We start from the raw sequence: 25808 nt of genomic DNA, 5'->3' as shown, positions 1-25808 counted from the left end.
CTCGATCTTTCTCCCTCTTTATTATTGATGAGACTTGATTGGAGGAAGTCCGACACGTCACTAGGCTGAGGAGTGTGGAAGAAGAGCAGTTTTCCTTTAGAAACATGACATGATGGAAAAAGAAGTAATGAACAAAATAGATAAACAAACAAATAATAAATATATGAATCATTTCGAAGATTGAAGGGCTGAGGGAGAAGGAGAATCTTGGCCACTGTGTGACTTGGCTGAATGTGGGCCTCACAGGCAGGGAGGTGAAAAAGAAGATTCTTTGTATGTATACACGATGGAGCACACTTGAAACAAAGGCCACTGGCATTCCCTGCCACCAGCACTTGCTGTGGTAAAATCTAATGCACACAAAATCGGACTGCAATTCTGTTCGTCTGTTGTCACCTTGAATCCAGTCTTATAATCCCTGAGAAGAAGAAGAAGAAGAAGCACTGGGTAAGGAGAAGGAGGAAGAAGAAGCAGCAGCAGCAGCAGCGGCGGCGGCGTTGGGTAAGGAAGAAGAAGGAAAAGTGGCATACATCCTAACATTTGCCCCCATTCCTTTCCTCTAATAGATCACCTGAGGAATATCTGTGTTTCGCATATCTACATCCAATCCTTACCGACTAATGGTCATAACTTCAGAGCTTACAGGTCGAAAATTCAGCTCCAAAAACGAGGCCTTTACAGATGGATATTCTAGGCACAGCATTTTTGATTCAGTCTATCCAACAAAGAAGATGTTCAGTTCTAAATCACACAGGTTTCATCAGACAATCATCGCAGGCACGTTGCGATTCTCTCAGCAAAATGACAGCTTGGTGAAGGGAGCAACCATTGGAAAGCATTGCTTGGCAAGAAAGAGCTCCTTTGAATATGATCAATGTTCTGGTCTAAAAGGCATGAGTTCTTCTTCATATCCTTTCAGAGAACTCAATTTGATGGTGGAGGGATGGAAGCCCTTCCCTTTGAACAGGAAATTGGGAATGCAAAAGATTCAGGGTTCTGGGCACCTCTCTATTGTTACACCCATTGCTTCCATTGGAGCATTGGTGGCTGCTAGTGGAGCTACCACTACAGGCTCTGCTCCTCACTCTGCTGTGGTCTCCACCCTGACCCAGTTGGCCGTGACTGCAGTTGCCATTGCCTCAGGAGCGTGCTTGTCAACACAGGTTGAGTCACTCTGGCCCCAGCCCGAGGAAAGCCCAGGTGTCCTTCATGAGTCTATGTTTTGCTGCATTGCATTAGAATATCTTGTTCTCAGTGACTGTGTTTCATCCTCACCATAAATGTCTCTTCCAGAAAAGCTGATTTTGGAAGGAGTAGATGTTACTGGGTATAACATCTTTCGGGAACCAGAGGTATTCCCCTGTGTACTGGATGTGTATGTACACTTCCCTTTTTGGTCTCCCATTCATGGCATAGGTGTTTTGCTTTGCTGGAACTTTACAGGTCGTGAGAGCTATCGCTTTTGCCAAAGAAGCCCATTCTGGTCAGATGCGGAGGACAGGAGAGCCGTACGTGACTCATTGTATCCACACAGCCAAAATTCTTGCTGCCTTGGTTCCAGAGCAGGGTAAAAGGGTACGTAGTTGTATGCATGATGAACACAAAAGTGGTGTGGTTCACCGTAAAAAATGAATAAGGTGTCAACCTGCATGCATGATGAACTCAAAAGAATACTTGGTGTGATTCACAGTAGAATATGTATAACGTATCAAAACAGTGCCCTTCTTTTCAATAATTGCACAGGAAAGTTACCTTTTGAAGGTGTGCTTTGTGGGAATGCAGGTATGATGATTTAGACACATATGTGTCTAACATGGTTCAAAATGAGGCACAGGTTGATTTATATTACAGCCAGGAGTGCTCCTCAGATGTTGTCTTGTTAGATACACGATGGAGGACAGGGGTTTATAGATTGTTGTGTAGACAGATGGGTTTTGATAGACATTGTTGGGACCTTTGATAAACAGAATATTGCTGCCGAAAGCACAGAGATGAGGGGAAAACTGCTGCTACTTTTTAGAAAGTGTAGAAGAAGAAAAAAACTTTTGAGAAATCAATTATTCAGCTGGGAGGTCCTTCCTGTTGTCTACCCAATGATCCCTTAGTGTTTGTCCAAGTAGTGGAACCATAGGGTTTGGAAAATACAAGTGATTTTACTTCTTCCATGCTGCCTGATGATCTTGAAATTAGCACTGAAGAATGTCGATCATGTCTGGTTGGAAGTTGGAATCCTCTGTGTCAAATTGTTTTGTGCATGGAAGGCTGTGGAAAATGCTTGCTATATCCCAAAGCCATAGAACAATGCCTTCCAAATCAATTGGTGAGTTTATAATCCATTTTGGACAGGATCATCTCCAGCAACCAATACTCCCTTGAGATCTATTTATGAAGAGCCTTGGAACCTCTTCTCTTCCACATCAGACTTGCATTGAATCAATCCTCACCTGCTTGCTGAAACTGTCCACCAAGGTAAGGATAGCATCAATCAGGAACCTTTTTGTCTTTGAAAGCTGGTCAGGAAAATGATTGAAATCTGGTCCCAAGGCATTTCTAGAATAGACAATGGTTGTAACTCTCTTTCTACTTTCCAGTTGCCTGGTCTTGATGTCTGGTCTTGACGTCTGGCAACTCACCTCACATACCAATGCATGCCTTTGCTTCTGTGGAGGGGTTAAAAAAATCTTCTCAAGGGTAGGATCTTCATCATGATACCCACAGCTGTGTATCTTGTGTGCTCTTTGAAGAACAATAGTTCTGTAAGGCCCTGCAGCAATAAGACAAAGTCTATCATGGAAATCAATGGATCACTTTTGAATTCAAGCCCAGATGGGACATGCACAAATATTCAGAAGAAAATGTTGAATATTCTCATAGAGCACTGTCACGGGAATGATGAAACCTGACTCCACTGAAGTAATCACCATCACTGCATGGAACTGCTTTCTCAATACATCTGCCAGTTCCTATATCATCCGATATGATTGGACATTGTTGCAGTCTAGCCCTAACTCATGTGGGATATAAATAGTATCACTGTTTGCACCTTCGGCATAGTGACAATGGTATCATGGCACTGAGAAAGTCAAGTGGGCCATCGATGCCTTAGCAAAAAATATGAGCTGTTGATGTTACATTCATCATGTAAGATGTAAACATCTTGCTGGTACATCCTCGTGATAGTGGCAATGGTATCACAATACCTGATGCATAGACAAACAGTTGTTGATTTGTACATTGCATTAACATGTGAAGTTGGAGAAAACTGATGTTGTTTCTCTTCTTTCTGCTGCTTGATTTGTTAGGCATTCGTGCAAGCTTCCATTGTGCCTTCTTTCGAGCCTTTAGCTCATCTAGAGTCAACAATTAGGGCTGAATTTTCATTGGAACTTGAGGCATGTCTTTTCTTAACTTTCTTTTGACTTTGCTAGTGCAGAGAGTCTGCCAATCACATAATGCTCCATTGTAGTTGGGTGGAAGCATTGGACTAGTGCTCAAAATGGATTTTGATGTCCATGTATGAACTCTGTATGTTCTCATACTCTGGCAAAGAAAAAGGTGGAACTTCTAGAAATTTCTCCTATATTTGGCAACAAACTCATGTGAGAGAGCTGCTTTCCTCCTAGATAGTCTCCATGAAGTTTAGAGAGGTGAACATAAAAAGAAAAAGATCCCCCATAGGAGAGAAGCATTAGCTTCTAGCTTTAGGTAAGTGCAATTGCATATGACAATGTTGTACCCACCAAAAGAGATTCAAACTTTTAACCATCAGCCCTACACTGAACCACCAAACTTAAAATGCCACCAAAAGAGATTTGAACTCTTAAACACACTCTCCTTATTAAGCTATTGGTGTGGAAGGAGGGATCTCCTTGGCAATGGGAAGGGCCCTTCCTTGAGCTACAGTAGAGTGTCATTTGAATATTTGGCCAAAAGCTGGTTGTATAGACACCTAAACACTAACATGGCCTTGCAGATGGTACTTTGCAATCGAAAGGTGTAAGCAGGCATACAATGTACCTTAGGCATTAGATAATCCTTCTAGCATATGCAAATATGCATTGGGCGTTGGAACTTGGCCCAAGTTTGGAGTTATTGCGTGATTAATTGATAGAGAATGAAAGATAAATAGCAAATTAGTCAATGTATAGAGATCCTCAATCACAAATGATGGCAAATGAACAATAATAAAAATAAGAAAGAACTGCACTCAAATGGCTGTGTAAAATGCCACAAGTGTGTGCTAGGGTTACGCAAACTAATATATACAAAGTCCTAACCCTAAAATGGCTGAACCATCATTGCAAGCCCTAATCGTAGTGTCACAAGGGTCCTAGGGCACTAGGGGTCACAATTAGAAGTAGCAAATGTAATTTGTTTCTTGTTGAACAAAGCGATAAGAGATGTATCCAAGAAGAAACAGTGCCGCTATGAGAGACTGGAATCTGAATATCCAGTCCAATCACTCTCTGAATATCCATACAAGGAAAGTGAAGAATCAGCCTTGTAGAAATGGCCTAGATCCTAGGTGCCTTTAAGATATTGAAACACGGGCTTCACTGCCTTTCAATGAAGTATTGAAGGATTGTGCATAAACTTGCTCAACTGGGAGACAATTGTTAGAGATCACAGCCAGGCAGGCAGGCAGGTCAGGCAGGTGCAGTCGGACAGGTAGTCGGACTGCACAGTCGGACTGCCACGTGGCAGTCCGACCAGTGCAGTCAGTTAAATGCAGCCGACAGGATATTTTTCTGCGCCCTGTTTTTTGGCAGGTTCTGGCTATAAATAGCCGACATCCCCAGCAGTCTCCCACACTGACACGCGCAGATTCCGTCTCTGTTCGCAGATTTCAGATAGGAGACAGTGCAGACTGCAGCGGACTTCGAGGTGAACAGCAGGTTGCATTGTCGAGGTGGAGACATGCAGTCCAGCGCACTGCGCCCGTGTATATATCTGCATATCTTTGTATTCAGCACACTTTATACAGCAGATCTTCATCTTCCACTGTCTCTTTCTCTCTCTTCTCTCTCTGCGTTCTCTCTCTCAGTCCTACGCTTCCGCACCGCTGCACTCTGACATGGTATCAGAGTAGTGTTAGAGGGCTGACTGATTGCAGAATCAACCTGAAGAGGAGTTTCCATCGTGACACAAATTTGCGTTTTTTGTGTTTGAGGGCAGACAGGAGGGCTGCGCCTTGGAACAAGGCTGAAACGAGTGTGGGCGTGCAGGAAAGGAGTCCAGGTGGTGGATTTGCTGCTGTTTACTGTTGTTTGACGCGGAGGAAGTTTGAGTTTTCAGCCTACAAGTGCAGGTTTTGCTTTTTCATCGCCTCCGGCGGGTGAAGAAGCTTCAAGACGCGGAAGAGCCTTAGTAGGCTGAGTTTTCACAGTCAGAGGGGGCTACTTTTGCGTTTGTGAAGGCATTACAGGTGAAGATGTCTACAGAGATTGACTTGGAGTTCTAGTCGATTATGGATCAGAAGGTGCCTGTCTTACCGGCTCTTCCTGCAGATCAAAAGCTCGACGGCGACAACTACCGCATTTGGCGCGTCATGATGTTGGCCATCCTTGAGTCCTATGATTTGGCGGAGCTGGTACAGGAGGAGATCGACCGGCCCTCGGTAAGAGATGAGTCCAAACTCTCTTCTGATGCTCGTGCGGAGTTGGCTAAGGCTCAGTCTCATTGGGACAAACTGAATGCCAGGATTCGTTCCTTTCTTTTTCTATTATGTACTACAGCCGTGATCGCTCACATCGAGCACTTGACGATGGCTCGGGAGATATGGCTGGAGCTTGATCAGATGTACAATCGGATGACCCTTATGAAGCGGGTTTCTTTGGAGGTATAGATGCGGACCTTGTCCGTAAACAAGTCTTCTTCGCTACGGGAGCACATTAACAAGCTAAGGCAGCTTCAGATGCAGGTTTAGAATGCGGGAAAGCCGATTTTCTCCGAAGACATGGCGATCACACTTTTGTCCCAGTTGCCGCCACGATTCGGTACATTTTACTCTGCCCTTATTGCTTCGGGGCGAGAGTCTACTCTTCGGTGGGAAGAGTTGGTTCCTATGGTCTTGGACCAAGAGGAACAGTTAAAGGGACAGAATGCTTCCAAGTCAGAGGTGCTGACAGGTCAAGTCTCTCAGAAGAAGGGGAAGGACCAAAAGAAGAAGAAGGGGGATAACAAGTCCAAGAAGGACAAGGACAAAGACTCCACATGCCATATTTGTGGAAAGACTGGCCATTGGAAGAAGGATTGCCCTGACAAAGACAAGAAGGACACCAACAAGAAGGACACCAAGGATTCTGGAGCGGTGGCTGCACCCTCATCAGCTGCATTTCTTCATCTAGCTGTCATTGAGGATACTTCACCGAATGCTTCTGATGCTGCGATGACGGCTCCCCAGGCTCGAGAGTGGATCGTTGATAGTGGTGCCTCCCGGCACATGACTCCTTCATTAGATGGTGTTGCCCAGTTGCGACCCTCGCGTGGGTAGATTCTCATTGGAGACAGCTCTTCAGTATCTATTGCAGGTCGGGGTAAGATGCAGCTTATTCCAGATGGACGGGGTGGTACCCATACCTCAGAGGTTTTGCATGTACCAGGCTTAGGGTACCATCTCCTGTCAGTTCATAAGATTTGCTCCCTTGGCCTTTTGGTGGAGTTTGACAGTTCTACGGTGCGAGTCCTTGATCGTGGATCGAGAAAGGTTTTATCTTCCGGATATGAGGAGAACGGTATTTATAAACTGAAGTCTTCCACCGCCCTCTCTACTCTTCTTCTTACCTCTCAGTCACAGTCAGAGTTATGGCATGCACGGTTTGGTCACCTGAACTATGATTATCTTCGGAGGGCGTCACGTGGACAGCTTGTTCGAGGGTTGCCGGATATAGTGGTGAGCCAGCAGCCATGTGTCTCCTGCATTCGGGGGAAGCAGCATAGGGATGCCATTCCCCACACAGCTTCGCAGCGGTCTACTTCACCGATGGAGCTTGTATCTACGGATCTATGTGGCCCTATGAGGAACGAGTCCTTGCGTGGGAGCTTGTACTTCATGCTGATCGTGGATGACTACAACAGGATGACATGGGCCTACTTTTTGGCATTAAAGTCCGAAGCTTTCTCACACTTCAAGGATTGGCTTCTCTTTGAGGAGAACCGATCGGGCCGGAAGTTAAAGACCTTGCGATCCGACAAGGGCGGTGAATTTGTTTCTAATGAGTTTGCTCGGTTTTGTGCAGATAAAGGAATTCACCAGGAGTTTGCCAATACCAACACTCCTCAAGAAAATGGCATTCTTGAACGGAAGAACCGCAGTGTGATCGAGATGGCGCGCACCATGATGGAGCACCGATAGACCCCTCAGGTTCTGTGGGCCGAGGTTGTGGCTACTGCAGTCCACATCCTTAATCGATCCCCTATTTCGGCCGTGGAAGGGATGACCCCGTTTGAGGTTTATTTTGGGACGAAGCCAGATGTTTCTTACTTCCGGGTCTTTGGGTGTGATGCCTATGTTCACATTCCCAAGGCTCACCGTGATAAATTTGAAGCAGCTTCCCGAAGACAGGTATTTGTTGGCTACAACTCCTAGTCCCAAGGCTACCGATTGTATGATCCTGTCAAGCGGGATGTGTACATTAGCCGCGATGTGCGGTTTGTGGAGGTTCCGACTATCTCAACGGGTGAGGAGCATCCCGTTCTTGGAGATCCAGGGGAGAGCTGGGCTCCTTCTATAGTTCCACTGGAGCTCGTGCCTTTTGATTATGATTCTGTTTCTGACACAGAGTCTACTGTTCGACCGGTCACCCCTGAGGAGATACCATCGGTGGATATTCCAGAGTCTTCTGCTGATGGAGAGAGACGAGGGGAGGTTCGGCCTCCTCCTCGCTGGGCCCTTGACACACTCCGTGATTCAGGGATCGAGGGGGTTCCTGAGGAGTGGGGACCGCAGAATGGTCCGCGGCGGTCACGGCGGCACCAGGCACATTCTATGGAGCTTGTTTGATCTAACTATTGTTTGATGACCCGTGTTATGCAGGATCGAGAGCCCACCTTCGTGAAGGAGGCTTTACAGTCCGCACCATGGAAGAAAGCTATGGAAGCCGAGTTGGAGGCTATTGAGAGGAATGGCACTTGGTCACTCGTGCCCCGCCCCCCGAATAAGAAGGTGATTGGCGTCAAGTGGGCCTTCAAGACCAAATACCTTAGCGACGGCTCTTTGGATAAGCACAAGGCTCGCCTTGTTGCTAAAGGTTTTGCACAGCGCCCAGGGATTGATTGTCATGATACTTTTGCCCCCACAGCTCGTATGGCGACCATTAGAGCTGTTCTTGCCTTGGCTGGCCATAGGAGATGGCCTGTTTACCAGTTGGATGTGAAGTCGGCCTTCCTCAATGGTGATTTGAAGGAGGAGATCTATGTTGAGCAGCCTCCTGGCTTTGGATCTTCAGATGGGAAAGTCTACAGGTTGAAGAAGGCCTTGTATGGCCTCAAGCAGGCTCCTCGTGCATGGAACGAGAAGATTGATTCGTTCCTCCAGTCTCAGTTGGGATATCGGCGTTCCAAGGCCGATCCGCAGCTTTATGTTCACACTTCCGAGGATGGTTGTGTGCTTTTTGTCTTATATGTTGATGATTTGATTATCACAGGCGATGCTGCACAGCAGGTCCAAGAGACGAAGTCAGCTTTACATCGGACATTCGAGATGACGGACTTGGGTCTACTCCATTTCTTTTTGGGCCATGAGATTTATCTGTCTCAGAGGGGGATCTTCATCTCTCAATAGAGATATGTACAGGAGCTCTTGGTGTCTTTTGAGATGGAGGATTGTCGGGCCCTTTCTACTCCTATGGATCCGAACTGGAAGGCCACTTCCCATTCAGCTTCTCCTTTGGCGGATGCTTCCCGCTATTGTTAGTTGATTGGGTCCTTGATTTGGCTTCTCAACACTAGGGTTGATCTATGTTTTGCTGTTGGGTTGTTGGCAGGGTTCATGAGTGAACCTAAGACGGTGCATTGGCAGGCTGCTCAGAGGATACTTCGGTATTTGAGGGGGACGTCTGATTTAGGGATTCATTACCCCGCAGGGATAGATGGTTCAGATCTTGTTCTTGTAGGTTGGAGTGACTCGGATTGGGCCGGTGATGTGGACCACAGGCGGTCTACTACAGGTTACTGTTTTACCTTGGGTGCAAGTGTTATCTCATGGAGTAGCAAGAAGCAGCCCACGGTAGCCCTTTCGTCTACTGAGGCGGAGTATCGGGCCGCGTCTTCCACCACATGTGAGGCTGTGTGGCTTTGGAGATTATTGGAGGAGCTTGGGTGCCCCCAGACTTGTCGTACTTTGCTGCAATGTGACAATGAGAGTTGCATTGCCTTGGCACGGAACCCTGTTTTTCATACCCGGACGAAGCACATAGAGATCCAGTACCACTTCGTCAGAGAGAAGCTTCTGGATGAGACCATCACTGTGGAGTACTGCAAGACGGAGGACAATCTTGCGGATTTGTGTACGAAGGCACTTCCCCAGGCTCTACTTCGGAGACATTCCAGATCCGTCAGGCTTCTGCCCTGCCCAGGCTCTGAGAGGGGGTGTTAGAGATCACAGGCAGGTCGGCAGGCAGGTTAGGCAGGTGCAGTCGGACAGGCAGTCGGACTGCACAGTCGGACTGCCACGTGGCAGTCCGACCAGCGCAGTCAGTCGGCTGCATTAAATGCAGCCGACAGGATATTTTTCTGCGCCCTGTTTTTTGGCAGGTTCTGGCTATAAATAGCCGACATCCCCAGCAGTCTCCCACACTTCTCTGCTTGCAGATTACAGACCGGTGACACGTGCAGATTCCATCTCTGTTCGCAGATTTCAGACAGGAGACAGTGCAGACTGCAGCGGACTTTGAGGTGAACAGCAGGTTGCATCGTCGAGGTGGAGACACGCAGTCCAGCGCACTACGCCCGTGTATATATCTGCATATCTTTGTATTCAGCACACTTTATACAGCAGATCTTCATCTTCCACTGTCTCTTTCTCTCTCTTCTCTCTCTGCGTTCTCTCTCTCTTAGTCCTACGCTTCCGCACCGCTGCACTCTGACAACAATAAATTAAAGGTTTGGCCTAGTGTGACATAAACAGATCAAGCATCTAAGAGCCTACTAGTACAAAGTGGTATGAAATGTGAGAGTGCGCAACGGAAGAACCTGAACATGGAGAGAGAATGGAAGGGAGAGATTGCAATGAAAGAAGAGAATGGAAGTGATAAATCTGCATTGAATTCAAAAAAATTGTTGAATACAATATGGACTGATCAGTCCTTGTATGCAGTCCAAGGTGTCAGTGAGATCATTGGATTAGGTTGATGACGAATGGCAGCACTGGAAAATGGGGAGAGTCCAAGAAGTCGGAGCGTGTTTTGTTAGCAGTCACGTTTGTCATGCCTTGTCATCTCCTGCTTGTGAGCCTCAGTCTGAGTCAGACGAGGACTTTAGGAGCTCTGACTTGTCTATCACTTGTTTTGACGGAGGAGGTAGCTCATTCTAGAGCACTCAGTTTATTGCATTTCAGTGCATTTTCTCCTCCAGTCGGGATTTTATGTGCATTTCCTGGGGCAGTTTCTTCATTCTCCAGCTTGCCTCACCTGTCGGACATTGTCCACCCTTTCCGGGATTTTTCTGAGCATTCCTGGTATTTTTACCAGCATTAAATGCTGGTCAGATTAGCATTAAATGCTGGTCGGACATATTTATGGCCTCAAATTTCAGGTCGGCCAGTTTGTGGGTTTTTTGGCTATTTATAGCCATTTCCCACTTGCCAGTCAGTTGTATTATCAACTTCCCTCCTTCCTTGGCAGGTGCACACTCCGACTCCGTCATCTTCCTCCGTCTTTGGTGCTGCCATCGTCATCAGCCTGATCTGATTCCCTTACTGACGCTTCGGGCTGCGTGCAGGGACTGATCAATTCATTTCAGTCCATTTCAGTGTATTCAGCATTCATTTCAGTCAGTGCAGATTTCTCTTCCTTCATTCTCTGCTTTCTCTCCTCTCCTCCGTGTTCGTATTTCCTCTTCCGTTGTGCACTCTCACATGGTATCATCGCCAAACTGAGAGTACATGGAGCTGAGTTTTACGCGGGAGAATACCCACAACTCTGCGTTTGCTGGTCAAGACGTCTCCAACAGCTGAGGCGTCATCCTCTGCACCATCTCCTTGATCAGGGCGGCCTGTTTTGGTGTCAACAAATTTGCGTTTGCTGCTGGCGCCTTCTCCAGTGGCTGCCACGTCATCACCACTCTCTTCCTGCCTGTGTTTTCAGCCTCGACGGCCTTCCTCCAGCTGGGCGACACCCTTCCAGCCTGCGCCTTGCTGTTCTGGCTGTTGTTTCTTCGTCCGGCAGCTCTTTTCCTGCTGGCGACTTCTTCCCAGGCTGCGTTTTCAGGCAGGCGGCTGTTTTTCTGTGGTGATTGCATCGTCAGCATTTGCGTTTGACATCATCCTTGCGTTCTGTGCAAGGCGGCCAGCTCAGGAGCTTCTGGTGTTTGTGTTTCGGCACCGGCAACCTTTCCTTGTTGTGTTTTGGTGTTTGCAGATTGGAAGATGTCTTCTCATCAGTCTACAGGTTTTGATGGCTCAGATGATGAGCTTTTGTCTCGACATTCATCTGAACGGAGGCGTGATTTCTATCGCGAGGACCGTCGTCCGGAGTCTATTCCTCTTTCCCGTCCCCCTTCTATTCATGTATCTCGGCGATCCCCTTCCAGTGGGCCGACGATGCAGCCTTTGGTACCCCCTGTACAGGTACCCGTACTTCCTCAGCTGCCCAAAGAGGACCGGTTGGATGGCTCCAACTTTTTTCTATGGTCCTGCAAGGTGGAGTGTATCTTGGACTCCTTCGATCTTTGGGAGCTTGTTTCTGTTCCTATTCCCCGGCCTCAGGTGGATCCCGCAGATGGGACATCTATGGATCGTGCAGCCTTATGGGATCGGCTTAATTCTAGAGCCAGATCTTTCCTCTTTTTGAGTTTGCAGGATTCTGTCCTTGTTCATGTTCACAGGTTGAAGACTGCAGCAGACATGTGGAGCAAGCTCGCGTCTCTCTATCAACAGAAGACGTTTGCCCACCGGATATCTCTTGAAAAGAAGTTGCGGATGCTCGCTATTGCTGATAGTCCTTCCATGAAGGTCCACATCAACAGATTACAGGATATGAGGGATGAGCTTGCATCCCTCGGTCGGACGATATCTTCTGAAGACATGGCTATGATTCTTTTGACTCAGCTGCCATCGCCTCGGTTTGATGTCTTCTACACCAGCCTTCTTACATCGAGGACCCGCGAGAAGCTTCTATGGGAGGAGCTATCCCCGCTTGTCTTGGAGCATGATGAGCGACTCAGAGAGGTCAGTGCTAGTGGATCCGACTCCACTAGAGCCTTTATTGCAGGTTTGGGAGGACAGAAGAAGAAGAAGAAGTCAAAGGCTAAGAAGAAGGATAGTTCTTCAGGCTCTGACTCAGATTCAGAGAGACCGAAGTGCCCACACTGTGGGAAAGGGACACATCCAGAGGAGAAATGTTGGAAGAAGTACCCTCACCTTCGTCCGAGAGCGAAGGGTGGATCTACATCGGAGCCTTCTTCTATCTCTACACCAGCTGTTACCCATGAGTCAGTGTTCCTTCATATCCATGCTTTGGAGGAGGATCCTTCTTCCGTGGCTGCAGTGTTTTCTGCGCAGCCTTGGTTAGTGGACAGTGGTGCTTCGAGTCATATGACTCCTCGAGGTGATTTGTTACAGGATCTCCGTCCATCAAAGGGTTCAGTCACTGTTAGTGACATTTTATCGGTGCCTATTAGTGGTGTTGGCACATTGCCTTTGTTTACGGACCGACCTTCGAGCTCCTTTTCACAGGCCCTACATGTTCCGGATTTGGGCTTTCCCCTCCTCTCAGTTTATGGTCTTACGAGGCTTGGCACACGAGTGATCTTCACCGAGCATGCCGTTGTTATTGAGGATTCTTTTACAGGAGCTGTCTTATCTACAGGTTGGCAGGAGAGCGGGCTTTACAGGCTCCATTCCCCTTCTTTGATGCAGGGTCCTCCGAGGCAGTCTATTGCTACACCCGTTCCTGCTTGTGCACCTTCTATTCCATAGGTTCCTTCCCATCCCCCACCTTCTCCTCCGGTGGTTCCCTCGTACCCCCCATCCCTTTCAGAGGGGGACGATCTCGGTGATGCGGCTGTGGATTCCCTGGCCCCTAGTGTTTTAGAGGGGGATTCCCAGGATCGTGAGGAGCTCCTGCAGCAGCAGTCTACATCGACGGACTTCATCGACCTTGGCATTCCTCTTGCCACCCCAGGATCCGTTTCTCCCTTGGCCTTCAGCCACATCCACGATCTTAGAGGGGGTGTTAGCAGTCATGTTTGTCATGCCTTGTCATCTCCTGCTTGTGAGCCTCAGTCTGAGTCAGACGAGGACTTTAGGAGCTCTGACTTGTCTATCACTTGTTTTGACGGAGGAGGTAGCTCATTCTAGAGCACTCAGATTATTGCATTTCAGTGCATTTTCTCCTCCAGTCGGGATTTTATGTGCATTTCCTGGGGCAGTTTCTGCATTCTCCAGCTTGCCTCACCTGCCGGACATTGTCCACCCTTTCTGGGATTTTTCTGAGCATTCCTGGCATTTTTACCAGCATTAAATGCTGGTCAGATCAGCATTAAATGCTGGTCGGACATATTTATGGCCTCAAATTTCAGGTCGGCCAGTTTGTGGGTTTTTTGGCTATTTATAGCCATTTCCCACTTGCCAGTCAGTTGTATTATCAACTTCCCTCCTTCCTTGGCAGGTGCACACTCCAACTCCGTCATCTTCCTCCGTCTTTGGTGCTGCCATTGTCATCAGCCTGATCTGATTCCCTTACTGACGCTTCGGGCTGCGTGCAGGGACTGATCAGTTCATTTCAGTCCATTTCAGTGTATTCAGCATTCTTTTCAGTCAGTGCAGATTTCTCTTCCTTCATTCTCTGCTTTCTCTCCTCTCCTCCGTGTTCGTATTTCCTCTTCCGTTGCGCACTCTCACATGTTTAACCTCCAGAAGATGAATGTCTGACAAGCAATTTTGCAATGGCTATGGATAGCTAATTATCAAATAAATTAGTTGACCGCTGTGCAGAAGTGCCATAAAGCTGGCAGACTGCATAAAAACCAATAAAATGATGCAATCATCTCCTAAAAGTGTTGTTTGCCCCACGAATCTGGTGTGAAAACACCCTCCACCATTATTGGAAAGAAATGCAAGGTTGCAAATAAACCGCGGCAGTGTGAACATACTAAATAGTAAAAACTCACTGAAAAAGAAATGCACGATCTAGAAAGAGCTGCCTCCTTGGTCGGAACACATGAAATTATAGATAGACAAGATGTCAGAGCTCCTAATGCCCCCATCTAACTCACACTGAGGCTCGTAGGTTGGAGATAATTGTGCTTGACAGTTAACACCTCCTCTCAAATCTTGGATGTGGCTGAAGGCCAAAGAAGATGGAATAGATCTAAGGGTGGCAAAATAAATACCAATGTTGATGAAGTCCAACGATGTAGTCTGTCAATCAAGGAGCTCCTTATTTTCTTGGGAATGCCCTCTACAACACAAGGAGCCTAGCCGCATCACATATATTGTCCCCCTCTAAAAGGGATGGAAGGTATGAGGGAACCACCATAAGAGATTGTGGGGGATGAAATGGAACTTGTGGGATGGGTGGTTTATAGACGTGAATGGTATGACAATGGAGACCGGCCCAAAGAGCCTTGCACGATGTAAGGGAATGGAGCTACTATACCCCCCTCTCTTGCCAACCTATTGCTAGCATGGCTCATGTAGAAGAATCAATCAACAAAGATGGTTTGCTTGATGAATATAACTTGGATACTGAGTCTAGTAAGGCCATGAACTGAGAGGAGTGGAAAGCCGAAATCTAGAACATGTAGGAGTTTTGAAATGGAGCTTGGTGGATGGTCAGGCAATAGCAGCAAAGTGTGGGCACCACTAATAGACATCAAAGAATGTTACCGATAGTGACTATACCTCTGATGGGTGGAGATCTTATAGTAAATCTCCTTGAGGAGTCATATGACTTGAAGCATTGCTATCAATGAGTCATGGTTGCTTTGAAGAGGAGATAGTTGATGAAGGAGGCTCCTCCATCTCATGGATGTGAAGGAGCATAGATTCATAAGTAACAACTGAAGTAGCAGTATAGGAAAGCTTAGATAATTTAGCTCCATTCTTTGCTTTTTGAAAAAGGTGAGGATATTTCTTCCAAGGCTTCTCCTCAAGATAAGTGTCCTTTCCACAGTGTGGATATGAAGACTTCCCCTTTGAATTTGTGTTAGGGCTTGAAGAAGACTCTGAGTACTTAACCTGCTTCTTGTTCTTGTTCTCTGCCTTTTTATTATCCTTCTTGTTATCCCCTCCCAAACTTGCAGTAAAAGCTTATCCAAGCTATATCCATTGGCTCCAATCCCCTTGCGTTTCTCTTTATGTTTCAAAACAAGCAGAGATAACTCCTCCCACAGAGCAGTGTCTTGAGTCTTGAAGGTAACTTAATTGGGAGATGGAAGATGGGTTTGAGAATCAGAGCCATGTCTTTCGATAAAATTATCCTTTCAAGTGGTATAAGCTCATCATGTAATTTCACCATCTTGTTGATGTGATTGTCACAAGACTGTGACAACTATTATCATTTTGTTGATTTCTTTATTACTACTTTATTTGGTTTTTCTTTTTGGAAGGATTCCTCTTGAAATCTAAATGCCTGAGTTGCATGGCTAGTATGTGAAACGGACAGGAATGTCTAGTGAGTCAAGACTGGACACTTAAGGTCCAGTACAAGTCTGGAAGAGACTGATGGCACTGTAGATTGACAAGCCTTCGGACTGCTAGGAGACTTTTCAGGATCCTGCGCAGATACCGTGGTTTATGGGAACAGCTTTTGTCAGAGCTTCAGGGTAGGCAACCCTTCCCTGCCCTGGCTGTGGATCGTCCTTGGCAGGACTGAGACCTTGCAAGCCGGTTGAGTCTGGAAAAGGCCTCTACTAATCAGGTGTATCATCTTCCCATTCAAGATCACCAATGGCTGGGTGTGAAAGCTAATATTGTTTGGGGACTGTGGAAATTGCAGTCATGGTGGCAGGCAACGGTGATGGAGGGCTGGCTGAATAGGGCACCTTTCAAATGCAAGGTCTTTCTTTGGTGGGTAATGATTGGTGGTCTTCATCTTGCCTCGGCCCTTTCCAAGCATAGAATCTCGAATGGCAATTGTTTCTTCTGTACCACTACTGCGGAATCGGCCCGACATCGATTTCTTTCTTGCCCGCTCGCCAAGAATATCTGGTCACTCTTGTCGCAAATCTGGCGCGCAGTGGTGGGGTCCTCACTAACTCCTTTCGATTGGGTTTTTGTGCGCCCAAAGTACCCCACACCGCCACAGTTACATATGAAGATCTTATTTCACTTTTTCAGATACTGGGGATGCTGGCACATTTGGACCACGCGCAATGCTTTTCTCTTTGATTCGGCCTCTAATGTACCGAGACATATTGCCAGGCTTAAAGGGCTCTTGCATTGGCAGATAGATCTCATCCGGCACTCTGACTTGCTCCCTCGGGAGGATTTGCTTCCCTGGCATATGGCAATTGCCTCTGGGTCGTTGCCATGATTGGTGTAACCTTTTTCGTGCATTAGTACGGGGATTTCCCACACGTTGGCCTAGGGCCCTCGTGTCTCTTGTAATCATGTAATCATGTAATCTTGTACATTTTCGTAATTAATACAATTACCTTTTACGGAAAAAAAAAGAAGATTGACAAGCTAGGAAGAGACTTGTGAAAGTGTATATGGACAAGTGTGTTGAAGAACTAGCCTGGAAGAGACTAGTTCAAAGTGAAGATGGACAAATCTCCAAGAGATTAGTCCATGTGGGTCATCAGTGGAAATTCACTTTCAGTTGAACTACATTACAGATTTGGATGTAGCCATTGTCTGTAAAGATGGTCAGAAGACTAGTGGGGATGCAATGGAAGCAACTCCTAAAATTTAGGGAGTTACTATTTTTGGACCCCAGAATCTGTTCGTGTCATTATCTTCGTTTTTGCACGAGGATTAATCCTTTGGTTTGTGCTGAGGTCAAATTTTGCACCGAGGATGGAGAATTTTAGACCAGAAGGCTAGAACGGGAAACACCTTCCAGTGCTGCCATTTGGCACAAATTTGTGCACTTTCCTCTTTAAAAAGGGGTTGGTGTGCAGTTTTTGGGCTTTTGGGGGCTCATTTGAAGAGGAGGAACAGTTGCTGATGGAGAAGATTTGAGAGCTTGCCTATCTTGTCTATGATACACAAAGGGCTGAGCTTGCTCCCTACTCTCTCTCTCTCTCTCTCCCTGACAGTATGGTTATGCTTCAGAATCAAGGACCTTTCCTCTGATTCATGTACAGTTGTGTGGAAATATGCTGTTTTTGCATGAGGCAAGAGCCTCTTTTCTCCAAGAATAGGACTAGTTGTTTGCTGCACCCAACAGGGACAGGTGAGGGTGGTAACCTCACCAAGAAAGTGTTTGAAACAGCACTAAATCAGTACTGATTCTGGACTATTCAGAGGTTATTTCAGAGCCCAACTGATGTCAGAATCAAGGGGCATTTGGCACAGATGTTGGAGAACAGTACAGGGAACAATATGAGCTGAAAACAGGTTTCAGAACAGGTCTGAACCAGTAATTACAGCAGGCTGAAATGGTCAATTCTGCACTCCAACCAGAAGTTTCAGACTTGGGCAGAGTTTCCCCTCCTGGTCAACTTGTTTTGGGTTCGTAATTGTATTGTTATGCTGCCAAATTTCACCCAGAATAGGTGAAAGACAGCCCATTGTACTTTTTCTCTTTTTAAAAATAAAGAAATACCGCAAGGGGCGCTTGACTTAGGGGCCAACAGGGTGTCTATGTCACAACAGGAGCATTCTAGCTTCCTGTATGTCTTCTTGATTCTATGTCTTTAAGTTCAGGTAAAGTGGGCGACTGTGAATTGGGTGAAAGCATATATATATATATATATATATATATATATATATATATATATATATATATATATATATATATATATATATATATATATATATAGTGGTTGTACACTACCGCCCTTTCCAGAGAACAGGCTGGTTACATGGTTCCGTTGCCGGGACTTGAATCACTTTTTCCCTAAAGAGTGAGCCAGGGTTTGTTTGGGTGTAAGACACAGAATTGTGCATTATGGCTGATAGAATGGAAGACACCAGAGAGGAAGCGTCTTCATCACAGGAGATCCTTGTTGTTCATGAGGTGGGAGAGTCTTCTAGACCTCCATAGTTTGTTATTCCTCCTATTATGGTTGAGCCACAAGTTCTTACGGCTTCTTCTATGGATGAAGACTTTTTCAAGACTCAGTTAGTTGCTGTTGTGAGTATGTTTACTCAAGTGATGCAGAATCCAAGGTTTTTGGCATTTTTGCAGCCCTCCCTTCCTTTACAGCAAGTTGGGCAATCTGCAAAGATTTCGGATCCAGTAGAGGTCCAGGATAAGGGTAAGCATGCTGCAAATTCAGAGGAAACACCAAGGCAGCTTGCAGAGTCAATGGAGACTCCAAGATTGGTTCAGACTGTCCAGGAACAGGTGGTGGAAACGCTAGTTACACAGGCATTGCCAGTTCAGCCCGCCACTTTACAACAGCCAAATGTTGGCCTAAATGGATAGGGAAACAGTTTTCAGGCTTGACCACAGGTTTTCCCATCGACCTCTGTGCATCCTGGGTACTTTGGAGGTGGATTTGTATTTCAGAGTATGGCTGGTTATGCACCTGGAAACCAGATTTATGTATCAGGAACAGTGTTTGGGGGTACACAGGGTTTTATGCCAAACCCCATGTATGGCAATATAGGCATGCAGCCTGGATTTCAGGGAGTTCAGGGCAGTTTTGGCATGCCACAGGGCACTTTTGGTATGGCTGGTTATCAAAATCAGCAAGCAAGTATTGTGTCTACAAGCCCTGTAGTCAATGGTCCGGCAACTTGCATGCCACCTGTTAGTGTTCCTATGTTACAGGTGTATCCTATGGACCCTTTGATGGCTCATGAGAAGCCAAAGCCATACAAGGAAGGTGGTGCAGCCGTACAGTTTGACATCTTTCAAGGATTTGACGATAGGACTAAGGCTCTCTCTTTCTTACAGCAGATTGATGCCGCATTTGCAGGAGGGAAGTTTACAGAGCCTTCTAAGGTCCGGAAAGCTGCCACCTTTCTTAAGGACAATGCTAGTCAGTGGTGGTGTACACTGTTGATGCAAGGACAAGCTCCTGCCACTTGGACTTTACTTTAAGCAAGTATTTGCTTCTACTTGGTTGACCAATGAATTTGAGATCGATGTTATGTCAGCTTGGCACAATTTGGATGCATCTAAATGCAAGGATCTGGAAGACTATAACATGAAGTTTTGGGAGGCTTTACTTCTAGTCACTTCTTACAGGGTTGTGCCATTGACCGAGTAGATAGAGAAATATTGCTGTGGGCTGCCCAAGGAACTCCGGAATTATTGTACAAAGACAAAGGTCACCACTTTGACTCAGTTAATTGAGAATGCCAGCACAGGAAATGCATTATTGTTGGGACAATCAAGTGGTTTTGGGGGTAGCATTAAACATGACAAATCTGAGAAATTTTCAGCAAAGAAGCCATTTGGTAAACAGGTTTCCCAGATTTCTCAAAGCACAGGTAAACCTTGGTAGTTCAAGAAGAAGCCAGCCAAATTCTTTGGACAGCAGTCAAAGGACCAAAAGAAACCTTTTGTGCGCAAGTCTCTTGAAGAGAGAAAGGCTTTAATGGCTGAGAGGAAGTACTTTATCTGTGAGCAGACTCGTCATATTGCGTCTAGTTGTCTGGACAAGAATAAGAGACCAGCTGATAATGATAAAGAGGACAGGAAAGGAAAGAAGCCCAAACCTTCAGCAGGTTTAGTGCCAGATATGCTGGGAGACAAGCCACACTCGGATGCTAATGAGCTTTGCAGAGCTTGGGGTAAAGTTAGGGATCAACATGTACTCATTTTCTTTGATCCTGGAGCTAAGGCAAACTTTATCTCACCAGAGTTGGCTTCTACTTTGGGCATTAGAGCAGATGAGATGGGCTACACAGCAGAGGCAGGGTTGGCATGTCTTGGCCACTCAGAGTCTGTGACACCCATTCTTGGAAAGCTGCGTCTTCATATACAGTCATATGTTGATGCAGAAGAATTTGATATCATGCCACTTGAAGGCTGTGATGTCTTGTTGGGAATGCCATGGATGCTCAGAAAGCATGGTGTGTTGGATGCCTTTAACAAGACATTGACTTTGGAACATAGGGGAAAGACTCATGTGCTTGATGTGAAGCTTAAAGGAGAGTTTGTACCTATTGTATCATCTTCTGCCATTACATCTGTAATAAAGAATCATCTTTCTGCGTACTTGATTTTTGCACGTGATGTCAAGGATAATGATGAGTCAAATTTCTCTATGTTAAATAGAGACAGGTCTGCTTTTTTGTCTTAGTTTAGTGATTGTTTTTCTGACTCATTACCATCACAGTTGCCACCAGAGAGGTCTGAGGATCATGCGATAGATTTGGTGCCAGGCAGTAGCCCACCAAATAGACCTCTGTATAGGGTTAGTGCAGCCCAACAGAAAGAGATATTGAGCCAGGTGAATGAGCTGTTAGAAAAAGGGCTGATTCAGCCAAGTTCATCTCCCTTTTGCTCACCCGTGCTCTTAGTGCAGAAGAAGGATGGCTCTTGGCGCATATGCATAGATTATCGAGCGTTGAACAAGAGTACCATCAAGAACAGGTTCCCCATTCCAAGAATTGACGACATCCTTGACCATTTGGAAGGAGCGTCAATCTTCAGCAGGATAGATTTGAAGAGTGGATACCATCAGATCAGAATTAAGCGAGAGGATGTGCATAAGACTGCATTTAGGACCACTTTGGTCTCTATGAGTTCTTGGTAATGCCATTTGGACTTATTAATGCTCCTGCTATGTTTAATTGAATGATGGACAGGATTTTTCGTCCATGCAGGTAGTTTGTTGGTACATTCTTTGATGACATGATTGTCTTTTCAAAGAATGAACAGGAGCATAGAGAACACTTGAAAGGAGTCTTTGATGAGCTTTGCAGTAATAGGTTGCTTATCAATGGCAAGAAGAGTGAGTTCTTCTTGGAAGAAATCCAGTTCCTGGGGCACATAGTGTCAAAGGATGGTGTCCGAATGGATCTTGCTAAGGTTGAAGCAATTAGAACATGGCCAGATTTGAAGACTGTCCATGATGTTAGAAGCTTCTTGGGTTTGTGTTCTTACTACAGGAGGTTGATCCGCAACTTTGTAGAGATTGCTTCACCTTTACACGCTTTACAGAAGAAAGGAATCTCTTTCCAGTGGACACAAAGAGATTTCAGCTTTTGATCTTCTTAAAGAAAAGATGACTTCTAGTCCAGTGATCATTCTGCCAGATCTTAGAAAGTCATTTGTTGTCCAGTGTGATGCCTGTGGCAATAGCATTGGTGCAGTGCTAATGCAAGAATGCCGGGTAGTGGCTTATGAAAGCAGAATCTTGCGAGGGTCAGAGCAGATTATGCAGGTCTATGAGAAAGAATTGCTGGCTATGATTCATGCGCTTTCTAGTTGGAAACACTACCTACTTGGGGCAGATTTTGTTGTCCAGACAGATCATCAGACATTGCGTTATTTCTTAACTCAGACTAAGCTGTCAGAAAAGTATATGCGTTGGGCAAACTTTTTGTCAATGTTCCATTTTCAGATTGTGCATGTGGAAGGCAAAAAGAATGTTGTGGTTGATGCTTTGTCAAGGAAGCCACAAATTTCAGCTGTGTCAATTCCTTATCATCATGAGCTTGATGATATGAAGGAACAGTATGCTGATGATGAAGATTTTGCAAGGATTTTTGATCAGCTTGTCAATGGACAACATCATGAGCATTATCTTCTCAAGGATGGTTTCATGTCGATGCATGGTAGACTATGTGTGACTATGCTATTGAGACGGAAAGTTATAACAGAGAGTGACTCTCCACCGTATGCAGGGCATCGTGGTATTGATGCAACAGTCAGGCATTTCCTTCGACCGGAAAAGTGGCCAAGTGCCAAAAAACAAACAAAAGCAAAAAAATAAAAATGAAAACTCCTTTTTGTTTGGAGATAAATGAACGCCGTCATCAATTAAAATACAAAAATATTTTCACGTTAACTCGCAATTATGTTTAATTAACAAATAGCCAAAGCAGTTGAGACATTCTTTTATTGGCCTACTTTGAGAAGAGACATGGATGCTTTTGTGCGGCAGTGTTTGATTTGCCAGAAGGTCAAGTTTGACAGGCAAAAAGCACCAGGGATTTTACAGCCATTGCCTATTCCGGATAAACCATGGGAAAGCATAGCTATGGATTTTATCTTTGATCTTCCAAGGACACAGACAGGAAATGATGGGATATGGACTATTATTTGTAGGTTTAGCAAACAGGCTCATTTCATTCCTGTCAGAAAGAAGACAAAACCAGATCAGATGGCACGTTTGTTTATGTGCAATGTCTTCAAGTATCATGGTATGCCACAGTCTATTGTCAGTGACCGTGATCCACGGATGACAAGTCTATTCTGGAGAGGCATATTTGAGAACATGGGCACAACGCTTAAGTTCTCATCGTCATTTCATCCATAGACTGATGGGCAGTCAGAAGAGGCAAATTCTACTGTCTTGGATCTGCTTAAGTGCTATGTATGAGAGCACAAGTCAAAGTGGGAGCAGTATTTGCCTTTGGTCGAGTATGCATACAATAATACTGTGCATTTGTCAACAAGCAAAGCCCCTTTTGAAATTGTTGAAGGAGGTAAAAAGGTTCCTCCCATTTTGCATACAAAGGATAAGATCTTTCAGGCAGATCAGTATGTGCAGAGTATGGGTGAAATGTATCAGAAAGTTAAGCATGCCCTTGAAAGGACTCGGGCAAAGCAAAAGAAAGCTGCTGATTATCACCGTCGTGAATTGTTATTTTCACTTGGTGATTGGGTATTGTTGCGGTTTGAAAAGGCACGCTTAAAGAAGGGGAAAGGCAAGGAAAGTCTTTTCACTAAGCTTAGTATGTGATACTATGGGCCTTTTCAAGTAACAGAGAAGATTAGTGATGTCAGCTATAGGCTTAAATTGCCTGACAATTGGAAGATTCATAATGCTTTCCATGTAAGTCTTCTTAGACCCTATATGGATGATGTGCCAGAAGATATGCCAGTTGAGGAACAGCCCGAAGTTGAGGAACTTGATGAAATTCTTGTTCCAGAACAAGTACTGACACACAAGGAAAGGAAAGTGAGAGGCAAGATTGCTAGAATGTATTTGGTTAAGTTCAAGAACTATCCAGCTATAGATGCTAAGTGGATGGACGAAGGTGAACTTGCAGAGTTACCTAATGTGTTGGAACTTTACCTTGAAGCATTTCGCTTACAACTTACCTTGACCCCTTGTATCACTAAGCTGAAATAGATTGTCAAAGTGACAATTGCTCAAGAAAGAAATTATATACAGAAACAGATTTTATACAGGTTAACACTTATTGTGTCCATATGGTTTTCTCAGTGCTAAAGAAGTAAGTATTGCTTGCAAGAATACAAATTTTACTTCTATTGAATTGAATACATGTTGTAACAATGGTTACTCGATCGGGCATGTATTCTGTGAATTGACTCAGTGGGGATATCATTTTGATGTACCGGCCACTAGATCTCTAGTCAGGGTGATGTGGAGTCATCAAATGAGAATCTGCCACTATGGGGATATCATTGTGGTGTACCGGCCACTATATCTGGAAACAGTGATGTGGAGTCACATGATGATAGTCTGCCATGTTTCACAGTTAGAACATATATGTGTTAACAGTGTGTTCAGTACACAATGTTGACTGATAGCATGTATGTGTTGTACATGTGCTGCCAAGTGTAAGTTCACTGGGTTAGCTGATAGCATGTATAACATTCATGCAAACGAGGACATTTGCGATTTCGAGAGGGAGGTATGTCACAAGACTGTGACGACTATTATCTTTTTGCTGATTTCTTTATTACTACTTTATTTGTTTTTTCTTTTTGGAAGGATCCCTCTTGAAATCTAAACGCCTGAGTTGCATGGCTAGTATGTGAAACGGACAGGAATGTCTAGTGAGTCAAGACTGGACACTTAAGGTCCAGTACAAGTCTGGAAGAGACTGATGGCACTGTAGATTGACAAGCCTGGAAGAGACTTGTGAAAGTGTATATGGACAAGTGTGTTGAAGAACTAGCCTGGAAGAGACTAGTTCAAAGTGAAGATGGATAAATCTCCAAGAGATTAGTCCATGTGGGGTCATCAGTGGAAATTCACTTTCAGTTGAGCTACACTACAGATTTGGATGTAGCCATTGTCTGTAAAGATGGTCAGAAGACTAGTGGGGATGCAATGGAAGCAACTCCTAAAATTTAGGGAGTTACTATTTTTGGACCCCAGAATCTGTTCGTGTCATTATCTTCGTTTTTGCACGAGGATTAATCCTCTGGTCTGTGCTGAGGTCAAATTTTGCACCGAGGATGGAGAATTTTAGACCGGAAAGCTAGAACGGGAAACACCTTCCAGTGCTGCCATTTGGCACAAATTTGTGCACTTTCCTCTTTAAAGAGGGGCCGGCGTGCAGTTTTTGGGCTTTTGGGGGCTCATTTAAAGGGGAGGAACAGTTGCTGATGGAGAAGATTTGAGAGCTTGCCTATCTTGTCTATGATGCACAGAGGGCTGAGCTTGCTCCCTACTCTCTCTCTCTCTCTCTCCTTGACAGTATGGTTATGCTTCAGAATCAAGGGCCTTTCTTCTGATTCATGTACAGTTGTGTGGAAATATGCTGTTTTTGCATGAGGCAAGAGCCTCTTTTCTCCAGGAATAGGAGTAGTTGTTTGCTGCACCCAACAGGGACAGGTGAGGGTGGTAACCTCACCAAGCAAGTGTCTGAAACAGCACTAAATCAATACTGATTCTGGACTGTTCAGAGGTTATTTCAGAGCCCAAATGATGTCAGAATCAAGGGGCATTTGGCACAGATGTTGGAGAACAGTATAGGGAACAATATGAGCTGAAAACAGGTTTCAGAACAGGTCTGAACCAGTAATTACAGCAGGCTGAAATGGTCAATTCTGCACTCCAACCAGAAGTTTCAGACTTGGGCAGAGTTTCCCCTCCTGGTCAACTTGTTTTGGGTTCGTAATTGTACTGTTATGTTGCCAAATTTCACCCAGAATAGGTGAAAGACAGCCCATTGTACTTTTTCTCTTTTTAAAAATAAAGAAATACCGCAAGGGGCGCTTGACTTAGGGGCCAACAGGGTGTCTATGTCACAACAGGAGCATTCTAGCTTCCTGTATGTCTTCTTGATTCTATGTCTTTAAGTTCAGGTAAAGTGGGCGACTGTGAATTGGGTGAAAGCATATATATATATATTGTGGTTGTACACTACCACCCTTTCCAGAGAACAGGCCGGTTACAGTGATCCTAAATGGAAGGAGAACAATCAATAGAAAGCATGTGAAGTTTCTTCTTAGTGGTAATGCGGTGGGCAGAGGTGTTCAACTAGTAGAGAGAAGATGGCTTTGTCTATACTTGTGCTATGGAAGTTTGCACACATGCACAAGGGCAAAATCTTGCAAGCTCATAAAAGAGAAAGGATTAAGCTTGAGAGTTGAGCTAAT

At 45.2% G+C, this 25808-nt stretch overlaps 1 protein-coding gene across 3 annotated transcripts in view; it reads left to right on the top strand.

Moving 5' to 3' along the window:
* Window positions 1-262: 262 nt before the first annotated feature.
* Window positions 263-25808, top strand: part of LOC148025994 (uncharacterized) — a 119866-nt gene continuing 94320 nt past the window's right edge. The window contains exons 1-4 of one of the 3 annotated variants that reach the window (XM_087693229.1): window positions 266-501; window positions 637-1200; window positions 1294-1352; window positions 1444-1575. In XM_087693229.1, the coding sequence (XP_087549355.1) occupies window positions 732-1200; window positions 1294-1352; window positions 1444-1575 (660 nt within the window). In that variant the 5' untranslated portion in view covers window positions 266-501; window positions 637-731. Of the gene's footprint in view, window positions 1201-1293; window positions 1353-1443; window positions 1576-25808 lie in introns of all 3 variants that reach the window. The other 2 variants (XM_087693230.1, XM_087693228.1) reach the window with 2 other exon arrangements.

Source organism: Lygodium microphyllum, chromosome 14 (assembly GCF_053477565.2).
Source record: "Lygodium microphyllum isolate KBCC chromosome 14, Lygodium_microphyllum_v1.1.10, whole genome shotgun sequence".
NCBI lineage: Eukaryota > Viridiplantae > Streptophyta > Polypodiopsida > Schizaeales > Lygodiaceae > Lygodium > Lygodium microphyllum.
Note: the sequence above shows the minus strand (reverse complement) of the source record. Positions and strands in the feature narration are given on the sequence as shown.